Source organism: Phocoena sinus, chromosome 2 (assembly GCF_008692025.1).
Source record: "Phocoena sinus isolate mPhoSin1 chromosome 2, mPhoSin1.pri, whole genome shotgun sequence".
NCBI classification, from domain to species: Eukaryota; Metazoa; Chordata; class Mammalia; order Artiodactyla; family Phocoenidae; genus Phocoena; species Phocoena sinus.
In genome coordinates, this window is record NC_045764.1 from 83267699 (window position 1) to 83279746 (window position 12048).

The following is a 12048-nucleotide window of genomic DNA, read 5'->3' on the forward strand; positions in this document are numbered from 1 at the left end:
GGTTTCTTATCTCTGGTAACGCTGTGGGAGGGGCCAAAGGTAGCGAAGAGTGCCCTATCTCAGGGTTGGGGCTTATAGGAACTGGAGTAGGGGTTTCAATTTTTAGTTTGATGGTCATTAGTAATCCATCATTATATCCTTCTTTATAAAACCTGATTCCCCATGAATGGCCATTTATCCAGTTTTTATCCTTTTTTCCTGGTTCACTAAAAGAGATCTTAAGGGGATGGCACCATTTAGTACATTCAGGCCTATAAGTTAAGGGGTTGGTTGGGTGTGTATAATTGGCTGTCACCTTAATAAAGTCCCAGCCAGAGGTCGGCTTCCAATAGGTGTCTCCTGTGGTTTCACACCCCCAGCTTTTACAATAAAAATGTTCCTTTCCCCCACATTGATAATTTAGGGACCTATGGCGATGAAATCCCGGGCATACATAAAAGGTAGGGTTGCTAAGTTTCTGTCGCGTACCCGAGTTTTGGCAGCCGTATTGGTCGGCCCGACCGGGTATGGATGGGGCATTTTGACGATCATGGGAGTGTGCTGTGTCCCAATTGGGAGCTCCTATGGCTAATTTACAAACATCGGGGAAAAGGTCTGGCCACCAGGTCCAAGGAGCAGCAGTATGGCTAACAGACCATATTACATCTCCAGTTTGGGAAATTACCTGCCAGGTTAAATGCTGGGGCAGGTGAGGACTAAAATTACTCACAGTCAGTAGGGGTAACAAAGTTAAAGTTATAAATCTGATGATCGCAGAAGCTTGAGCTTGAGCGGGTTGCTGGTCTTTTGGGCTCGCCATTCCGATGTTGCAGATGCTGGTGCGGCCTTCACGTGTGAAGCGTGGATCCACGCAGCGATGCCGTCTACCTTTATAGCCGTGGGGGTGGTGAGCAGGACGATGTATGGTCCTTTCCACCGAGGCTCTAGAGTCTGGGTTCGGTGCCGACGGACGTACACGGAATCTTCGACTTGGAAGGGATGAGCCTCTGCTGGTGTTCCTGGTCGGTAAGCCTCTGCCAGCTGGGACCACACCTCCTTTTGGACCAACTGGAGTCCCAACAGCCTAGCATATAAGTCAGTGTTATTCTGGCAGTCAGGACTTAATTTCTCCCTTAGCGTAAAAAGAGGAGGTGGGGCCCCGTATAGTATTTCAAATGGAGTAAGATAATAGCGGGAGGGGGTATTTCTAGCCCGGAACAGGGCTAAGGGAAGGAGCACCGTCCAATCTGTACCGCCAGTCTCTATGGACAATTTAGTTAGGGTCTCTTTTAGAGTTCTATTCATTCTCTCTACCTGTCCTGAACTCTGGGGTCTATAGGCACAATGTAATTTCCAATCAGTCCCCAGGTATTTGGCCACACCCTGACTTACCTGGGCGACGAAGGCGGGACCATTATCTGATCCTATTACCTTTGGTGCCCCGAACCGGGGGAAAATTTCTTCTAAGATCTTTTTGGCCACCACAGTAGCTGTCTCCTTCTTCGTCGGGAAAGCTTCTACCCATCCTGAGAAGGTATCTATAAAAACTAGAAGATACCTGTTACCGTACCTTCCAGGGCATATTTCAGTGAAGTCGACCTCCCAATAGGCTCCTGGGCGGTCTCCTCTGAGCTTTTTTCCGACCTCAAGTTTTCCTTTATGGGAGTTTACCTGTTGGCATGGAATGCACTCTCGTGCAATCTGCTCAGCTATTTTGGTTAATCCAGAGGTATCATAACCTGTCTTATGTAATAGGGATACCATCTTCTTGGTTCCCAAGTGTGTCCATCTGTGAATCTGTTGTAGCATGGATTTTGCTTGTTGAGGAGATAATGTTCCTTTAGTTATGGCTGGGGTAATTGTTCCCCTATCATTTGGTTTCCCAGGACTCTCATCTGATAGTTCTAGTATGATTTCCCGTAGAGCCACTTCTCGTGCCACCCTATCTGCCATGTTGTTGCCTCTTGTCACCGGGGTATTGTCCTTCTGGTGTCCGGGGCAATGAATGATGCTGACTTTAGTGGGGAGCATGAGGGCAGCTAGCAGTGCCACTATTTCTTCTTTGTTTTTAATTTCTTTGCCCGCCGAGGTGAGCAACCCTCTTTGTTGGTAAATGGCCCCATGGACATGGGCGGTAGCAAATGCGTACCTACTGTCCGTATAGATGTTTACCTTTTTGTTTTCTGCTAGTTCCAATGCTCTAGTCATGGCGATTAGTTCAGCCCGTTGGGCCGATGTCCCTTGCGGTAATGCGGCTGCCCAGATGACCTCTTTCCCGTCTACCACGGCAGCTCCCGCCCGACGCTTACCTTCCTCTAGGAAACTGCTTCCGTCAGTAAACCAGGTAACGTCGGCGTTGGGGAGGGGCTGATCCATCAAGTCTGGTCTGCTACGGTGTGCTGCAGCCAGTACTTCCTGACAATCATGGATGACGGTAGTGCTTTCCAGGTCAGGGTCGGGTAGCAAGGTGGCCGGGTTGAGTCCTGTGGCTGAGGTAAACTTAATACGATCTGAGTTTAACAGCAGGGCTTGGTAATGAGTCATCCTGGCATTTGTTAGCCATCTGTCGGGTGGCTGGCGAATTACACTTTCTAATGCATGGGGGGCTGTTATCGTTAGGTTCTGCCCCAAAGTCAGTTTGTCAGCATCTTTGACCAAAGCGGCCACCGCGGCGATTATTTTTAAACAGGCGGGCCATCCTGCTGCCACAGGATCCAATTTCTTTGATAGGTACGCAACTGGGCGATTCCAGGGGCCCAGTTTCTGAGTTAGTACTCCCTTTGCGATGCCTTTATTCTCGGCCACGTACAGATGAAAAGGCTTAGTAACATCTGGTAGCCCCAGAGCCGGGGCTGATAGTAGGGCTCGTTTAATTCGGTCAAAAGCCCGTTGTTCTTTATCACCCCAAGCAAAAGGGATGCCATTTTTGGTCAGGGGATATAAAGGGGCTGCTAATTCAGCAAACCCCGGAATCCATAGCCTACAAAATCCGGCCGTCCCCAAAAATTCCCTAACTTGTTTGGGACTCTTGGGGGCCGGTATCCGGGCAACAGTGTCTTTCCTGCTTTCCGAAAGCCATCTCTGTCCTCCTTTTAACAAGTACCCCAGGTAACTAACCTGTCGTTGACATATTTGTGCTTTCTTTGCTGAAGCCCGATATCCCAATGTTCCCAGTTCTGTTAACAGCCTCTCGGTTCCCTTGATGCAGTCCTCTTGGGTTTCAGCAGCTAAAAGAATATCATCGACATATTGAAGTAGAGTTACCTGGGGATTGGATTCTCTATAAGATGCCAAATCCTGGTGGAGAGCCTCATCAAAAATGGTGGGGGAGTTCTTGAATCCTTGTGGCAGGCGAGTCCATGTCAGCTGGCCTGACATCCCAGAGGCTGGATCCTTCCACTCGAAGGCAAAGTAAGGCTGACTGAGAGAAGAAAGTCTCAGGCAGAAGAAAGCATCTTTAAGATCCAAAACAGTGTACCAAGTGTGCTGAGGTGGAAGAGTACTTAAGAGATTGTAGGGGTTGGGTACCGTGGGGTGGAGGTCCATCACCCACTTATTTACCTCTCGTAGGTCTTGTACCGGTCGGTAATTATTAGTTCCTGGCTTTTTAACTGGCAAAAGAGGGGTATTCCATGCAGATTGGCACCTTACCAGGATCCCTAACTCCAGTAACCTTTGTATTTGAGGACGGATGCCATCTCGGGCTTCTTTACTCATGGGGTATTGGCGGACCGTCACTGGGGTGGCGGTTGTTTTAAGTTCTACCACCACAGGGGGCCGATATTTTGCCATTCCCATACCGGCAGTTTCTGCCCAAGCCTGTGGAAACCTAGTCATCCAATCCTGCATGTCAGCTTGTGGAGGCGAGGGTGTTTCATATATCCTGTGTTCATCTTCCAGTTTCATGGTCAAGATTTGGAGTAATCTCCCTTGGTTGTCAGTTATGGTGGGCCCTTCTGGTTGAAAGTGGATTTGGGCCCCCACCTTAGAGAGTAAGTCTCTACCTAGCAGAGGGTATGGGCACTCAGGTATGACCAAGAATGAGTGGGTTACTCGTCCCACCCCAAGATCTACTGTCCTTCGGGTGGTCCATGAGTACTGCTTATTTCCAGTGGCCCCCTGGACCCATGACCTTTTAGTTGAAAGGGGGCCCTTTGAATGAAGGAGGACTGAGTGCTGGGCTCCGGTGTCCACCAAGAACTGGACGGGTTCCCCCTCCACTTTAAGAGTTACCCTGGGCTCGGGGAGAGGGTCCGAGCCCTGACTTCCCTAATCTTCCTCTTCCAATGTTAAGATTTTATCTCTGGTTGGCCTTCCCCCGTTCCTTTTTTTAGGGCATTCTCTTGCCCAATGACCTTTTTCTTTACAGTAGGCACATTGGTCCTTGTCTAATGGCCGCCTTCTATCCGTTGTTCGCCCTTCCTGTCTATTTCTGTCTCTACTGTTTCCTCCTCTGACTACAGTGGCCAGTATCTTACTCAAATGTCTTTCTTGCCTCTTATCTCGTCTTACCTCACGAGCCTCTTGTTCCTTCTGCTTTCTTTCTTCCCTTTCTTCCTCTGTCTCCCTCTTATTATATACCTTATCTGCCTCTTTTACTAAGTCCTGAAGGGAGAAACCTTGTAGGCCATCCAGCCTTTGTAACTTCTTTCTAATATCAGGGGCCGCCTGGTCAATAAAGGCCATTGCTATGGTGGCCTTATGTTCCTCAGAGGTTGGATCATAAGGAGTGAATCGTCTAAAAGCCTCCATTAAGCGTTCTAGGAACACGGTTGGCGATTCCTGGGGCCCCTGAGTTACCTCTCTTACCTTAGCCAAATTCGTGGGGCGCCTGGCCGCTCCATGGAGACCCGCCACCAGAGCCTGGCGATACATTTTCAGGTGCTCCTTACCTTCCAGGGTATTAAAGTCCCAATTCGGCCTGACGAGTGGAAAACCGGCATCAATCTCATTAGGCAACTGGGTAGGTTGTCCATTGGCGCCTAACACATTCTTTCTAGCCTCCAGGAGAACCCGTTGCCTCTCCTCAGTTGTGAGGAGAGTCTGGAGGAGCTGTTGACAATCATCCCAGGTGGGTTGGTGGGAGAAGACAAGAGACTCTATTAGAGCAGTAAGAGCCTGTGGGTTTTCAGAGAAAGTAGGGTTATGCATCTTCCAATTATAAAGATCTGCAGGGGAAAAGGGCCAGTATTGAAGGGGCCTATTCCCGTGGTTGTCGGGGGGGCCATATTCTCTAAGGGGTAAAGCAGTAGAATCCGGGGAAACAGCCCTCCGGCTTCTGGTGGCCGCCGAGGGACCCCCCCTTTCCGCCATAACAGGTGGCCCTACTGGTGCGGAGGGTTGTGAAGCTGGGGGTCCTAGGGGCGACATGGGATTTAGGGCCGGAGGATAAGGAGGTGGGGAATCTAGAAGAAGCAAATCAGACTGCAGGTCAGGATATATCGCCTTTGGCGGGTCCGGGGCAGCAGATGACTTTTCCGTGTCTGGGGTTTTCTTCAGGGCCAATATCTCCGATTGTGCTGGAGCGCATGCAGACGTGCCTGTTGAGGAAACAAAGGGCCGGACCCACGGAGGCGGGGAGAGAACTAGATCTTCCCAGACCAAGATATATGGTATCTGGTCTGGGTGTCCGTGGGGTCCTGTGTTAAAGACCCTAGACTTGACTAGCCCAACCTTATCTAACAAAAAAGATCCTTCGGGTGGCCACCCTGTCTGAAATGTAGGCCACTCAGAGGTACACAGCGTTTGCCATTTTCCTTTCCTTACTTCTACCGAAAGGTTGTGGGCCCTAGCCCTAACTTCGGTCCAGTGGCTTAGGGTAAGAGAAAGAGGAGTCGTCATAGTTTGTCCCATTGTCGTCCGTCAAAAGAAAGATAATAGTACAGAAAAACAATAAAATTTCAAAAGACACACATTGATATTGCCGCCGCGAACTTAAACCCGAAACCAACTCAAATTCAGATGGCAGCTTATATAACCTGCCAGAACCAGCCGCCGCGAACTTAAACCCGAAACCAACTCAAATTCAGATGGCAGCTTATATAACCTGCCAGAACCAGATGAAGGGGAGACAAAATTTGTTTCTCCTTCCAGATGGACCACCAGGGCGTCCCCCGGGGCCCGTGGACACCAGCTTTCGGCACGTCTGCCTAGCCAGGAGTCCAATACAGATTCCACAGCAAGCCGGTTCGCACGGCTTTTTCCTAATGGCGGCTAGCAACAAACAAACGACAAACAAACAGACAATTGGGCTCGAGCCTACCTGATACCTCCGACTCCCGATGTTCTTGTGACCCGGGGGCGAGTGGGGATCCCGGACGAGCCCCCAAATGTTAGACCCAAGCGGTCTACGAGGGATTCCAACTCGCCCAAGAACCGCCAAGAGTCGAGAGCCGTTGCAACACGCAAGAGGTTTATTAGGAGCCTATGCACCGGGGTTCCCTGAACCTCACGCAGGAGGCCGATGGGGAACCCCTAAAAGCGGAATCACATACTTTTTATAGGTTTATTTACTCATAGGGCGGGTATATTCTCACAATGATTGGGTAAATGTGGTGACTTTTGAATTCATTGGCTTAGGAACTTTTGTCCCACCTTCTGGCCGTTATAGTTGTCTGTTCATTGTGGCGGTTAGGGCGTATACCTGTTACGGGCAACTGGAAAACTACCCGCTGTCTGGCAAGTCCCCGTCAACTGAAAAACTCCAAGAATTGGTTTCGATAGGGAGAAGGAGTGGCGCACGATAGGGAGAAGAATTGGTTTCGATAGGGAGAAGGAGTGGCGCACGATAGGGAGAAGAATTGGTTTATGGGAACAAGTGAGGGGGTGGAAAGTCCCTAAAGGCCCCACATGAGAAAGACGAATATTTAGTCCACATCTCTCATGCAGGTGCTCTGCTGGCTCAGATACTTTTATCCCCACTTTACAAAGGAAGAAATAAGCTCAGAGAGGTTTCGTAATATTCCCAAAGCCAAACAGCTATTGAGTGGCAGAACCAGGATCTGAACCAAGTCTGCTACCTTCAAAGCCTAAGTCCTAATCACAACAAAACTCAATTAATATTTACATTTATCGAATTACATTGAAAACTGGGGAGTTCTTGGCACAATCCTGAATAAGAGTGAGAAAGAAAGAAATAGCATTGCTCCTACAGTCAACCAAAATTTTTGGAGAAGCTGCTAGATACCTGGCCCTTTTTGGGGTTCAGCAGTGATCACGACAGGAAGAGTCCTGCTTTCATGAACCATGCAGTGGGGAGGGGAGACGGGTGCAACTTGGGTGAGGGGTTTCACCTTGCTGGGCCTCTGTTTTCTCATCTGGAAAATGGGACGGGTGCTCCTCATTTCGTGGGATTGTCCAGCCCTCACATTCTCTGATTCCATGAGAAGCATTTGTTTTCCTGTTTCTTTAAAATTCATTCAGGCCCTGAGCCGTGATGAATGCTGTTAGCTGCTCCCCAAATCACTCTATTCCCACCCTTTTCCTGTGCCCAGGTCTTTCCCAAAACATGACTCACAATCAGTCAAGTCACAGAACCTACGGGGCCCTCAGCAGAAAAATTCCAACCCTTGCTTCTCAGGAGCTCTGCGGTCTACCTGCCAGGTAAACTTAACTCACCTGGCACAAGGTGGCCATCCCTGGTTTTATATCAACGTGATCTCAGGCACAAACCTCCTTGTTTTTCCATTTTGTCTTTAAGTAACTTGTTGAAACAACTGTACAAATATGACAAAGATATAAAATCAGGCATCTTCTGCCCCCAGTGCCTACTAATATATGATTTTCTGCCACTTTAATGATAAAGATAGAACATTTCAACATTCTGCTGCCCTTATTATTTGTCATTTTTGTTGATATTTCTATTGAATACATATTTCAATATTTTAACAATGGAACATTTATGTAGGTTGTTCCAGACCCAGCCTTTAGTGGTCAAGGTTTTGTTGTTATATTTCTATTATGTTTCCTTTAAAAATCATTATCCTATTTAAATGGATTAAGTCAATTCTATAGGCATTTATCTTATGATATTGATGAAATGAATACCTAGAGGGCAGTAGTACAAGTTGATTGGACTTGAGAACCTCTATTAGCACAGTTAAGTATAAATATTATCTATATGTAAACCAAAGTACATGCTGAGTGAGATTCTCCGACTCTTTCACTGTCTGCCCCTCAAGCCTGTGAGAAATGGAATATTTCTTACAGGCTCAGTAAACAAAGGATGTCACAGTCATCAGCGCTTGCAGCCCTCCAGTGTGAGCCGCGGGCCCTGAGTAATTCAGGATATGCAAATAGAGAATGCAGGCCCCAGAGAGCTGAGGTGCATATGAAAGGATGGATTTCAGTGAGCCCTGACTCTGGCATCTTCCTATACAAAGAAAAGCGCTACATTCCTCACGTTGGGAGAGCTGGTTTTCTTTAGTTAACAATCACCTTTTAATGTTCCCCAGTACCTGCGCCAGGCCCCTGCCCAGTCCCCTCCCCCCGATACTGTAGCTCAGGGAGGAAGGAGCGCAGAGAGACTCGGCTGAATAAGGGGCTTGCGAGCTTCGGAAGGAGTTTTCAGCCGCTTTCCCCGCAGTCGGGAGGAGGGGCGCTGGGGCTGCAGCCGACCCTGCTCCACCCTTGCCCCGTTTCCCCTCAGGACACTCAGGCCGAACCCGCTCCCCACGCCCCACAGGCCCCGCGAGCCAGGCCGAAGCCAGGGGCGAGAGGAGGGACCGAAGTTCCCCGGGACCCGACGCTGGGGGCCGCTCTTTCTGCACAGCAGCGGCGGGTGGCATCGAACCCCTGTCCCTCAGAAGCTGGTCTTGCGCTGCCACCCGGGCACCGGACCAGGCGGAGGGTCGGCGCCCACTTACCCGGCCCGCCGTCCGCACGACTGTCACGGCTTCGGCCGCCGGGGCCCCTCCAGAACCGGCAGCCTCAGTGAGGCCGCCCACCCCTCGGTCTCCGGGGAGTTCCGTGACGGCGGAGGGAAGAGACCCCGAGCTGCGGGAGTTCCAGCTCTGCGGAAACGCGGGCTCCGTTCTGGACGCGGGCTCCGTTCTGGGCGCAGAGGGTGGGACCGCTCTGCCCTGAGGTCTTTCGGGAGGGAGGGGGGCGCCGGGGGAGGGAGCCGCCAGGAGCGCAGGGCCCCGTCGGGGTTCCTGGAGGGGCGGCCCGGCCTGGGCCCCACCCCTAGCTGTGACCGCAGCCCAGGCCTGTTTCCTGGAATCCTACACAAAAAAGTTAGAAAGATACACGGTCTATAGTAAATATTCACAAATGATTGTTGCTGCTATGCTTACTGTCCTATTAAACGTGTAAAATCCATAAAACACTTTAAGTTCAAAATTAAAGATGAATTTTTACCTTTCTAATTATGTCTCTGATATTCACAATTGTCCTTAACGGATCAGAGACTGTGGCATCACTAGTTAAAAATGAGCTTGTTAAAAGAATAGAACTCAGGCCCACCGGACCTCCTCAATCATACACAATCTGCACTTTTACAATCTCCCCAGTGTACTTGTGTACCCAAGAATCGTTGAAAGGTACATTTCTACCTTGACATGTCTTTTCTGTCTGAGAAATACACACATTTTATCCAGTTTGATATAAATAAAACATTCAAACATGCATATGCCTGTGTTGAAACCATCATTTTATCATTTCTTTTCCAGATAAGTATAGTCTCTATATTGGTTTTGTGAATCACATGCCATACTCTTTTCTTGTAGTTAGAAATAAGGCAGAGAAAGTTACTTTGTAATAGATAGATAGATAGATAGATAGATAGATAGATAGATAGATAGATATTTGTGATAATTAAAGACATTCTTCTAAATTAAATCCAGTTCTCTTAACTTGCTGTTTTCTTCTTGGGTCACATTATGAACTCTTCTGGTGGCCACATGGCATGTGTACCTTTAATTTCAGGGACTGTTGACATTCCAGGATATGGCCATAGATTTCTCTCAAGAGGAGTGAGAATGCCTGGACCAAGATCAGTGGGAATTGTACAGGGATGTGATGTTAGAGAAGTATACGAACCTGCTCTCCTTGGGTGAGGATACCTTCCTTCCAGAATTCCTTATCCAACCACAGCGTTTAGAGTCCTTCGTTTGTAGAATGTCTCCTGGAATCTTCTGCTTCCTACAATAGAGTTTCAGATTGCAATGTTTCAGGAAATATTGGGAGTTTGTGGGTATAATTTATCTTATTCTTGTAAAATTGCAGCCTCCCTCAGCCACATAGCACAGGGAGAGCAGCTTGGTGCTTTGTGACCACCTAGAGGGGTGGGACAGGGAGGGTGGGAGGCAGGGAGATGCAAGAGGGAAGAAATATGGGAACATATGCATATGTGTAACTGATTCCCTTTGTTATAAAGCAGAAAATAACACATCATTGTAAAGCAATTATACTCCAATAAAGATGTTTAAAAAATAATAAAAAATAAAATAAAATTGCAGCCTCCCTTTTCATATACTTTGTAACTGCTTGGGATGTGTCTATATGAGCTGTGTACTATAGGCTTCTGTTATAGTCCTTACAATATTTTATCGTCTTATTTTCTGTAACAATGTTCCATGGATTCTTTGGGCTTAAGGTATATTAAAAGGGAGACTGTGATTCTGGGACTTCCCTGGTGATGCAGTGCTTAAGAATTCGCCCGCCAATGCAGGGGACACGGGTTCGATCCCTGGTCCGGGCAGATACCACGAGCCACGGAGCAACTAAGCCAGTGGGCCACAACTACTGAGCCTGTGCGCCACAACTACTGAAGCCGGTGCACCTTGACTCCGAGCGCCATTTATTTTTTGGATAATAAAACCACCTCTGAGTGATTAAAATTTAGACCAGCTAGTCAAAATGCTTTATCACATGTTCCTAAAAACACTGATCAACGGAACAAGTTTTACTAGGGATAACAGTGTAATTGTATTCTGGAGTTCATATCGGCAATATGGTTTATGACCTTGAGGCTGGATCACGATATTTCAATGGTATAACTGCTATTAATTGTCTGTTTGTTCAACGATTAAAGTCTCACATGATCTGAGTTCAGACTGGAGTCATCCTGGTTGCTTTCTGTCTATTGCAGGTTTCTTCCAGTATGAAAGGACAAGAGCAATACGGCTTACTTTACAAAATGTCTGCAAGCTAAATGATGATAAAACCTACATTCAATTAATTTATACATACCTTACTGTAGAACCGGGTTGGTTATGGTGGCAGAGCCCAGTAATTATGTAAAACTGAAACCTTTATCTGCACTGTTTCAAGTCCTCTTCCTAAGAATATGTTTATAATCAACATTCTTTCACAAATGACCCAATTTACTTCACCATAGCATTCCTCATATTAACTAAATGGAAATTCCTAGGCTATATACAAATCCAGAAAGGGCCAAACATCATCAGCCCCCATGGATTATTACAACCCATTGCTGAGGCATTCAAATTACTTATTAAAGAACCACTATGTCCATCAACATCATCAATTTATATATTATTGCCCCAATGCTAGCCTTAACCCTGGCTCTCACAACATGAATTCCTCTTCCCATATCTTATCCACTAATTAATATAAATGCAGGCATATTATTTATATTAGCCATATCACACCTAGCCATTTATTCCATCCTCAGATCTGGATGAGCTTTAGATTCAAAATACTCACTCACTGGAGTTCTAGGGACAGTAGCACACACAATCTCATATGAAGTAATGTAGCAGTTATGCCATTCTCAGTCTTACTGATAAATGGATCATTTACACTTGCAACAGTAATTATTACACGAGAACACCTATGACTAATTTTCTCCTACCGCTACCCAGAATTTGATTATCTCCGCAGTAGCAGAAATCCAATGAAACCCCACTTGATTTCACAGAAGTAGAAACAAAACCTGTATATGTCTTCAATGTAGAAAATGTAACAGGCCCATTCACCCCGTCCTTCCTAGAGAATATGTCAATTTCCTTATAATAAACATTTCCACAACAATCTACTTTTAGGAGCATTCGAAAATCCCTAGGTGCCAGAATTATATACAGCCCAAGTCATCATTAAAACACATCT

General features: G+C 47.3%; 1 protein-coding gene across 1 annotated transcript; it reads right to left on the bottom strand.

Annotated features, from left to right (window-relative positions):
- Positions 1-762: 762 nt before the first annotated feature.
- Positions 763-5832, bottom strand: LOC116749583 (the record flags this gene model as incomplete). Its single annotated transcript, XM_032624071.1, is given in 1 exon segment — positions 763-5832. A coding segment is annotated over 1 exon segment (5070 nt), but the record flags the coding sequence as incomplete, so codon positions are not given.
- Positions 5833-12048: the final 6216 nt, after the last annotated feature.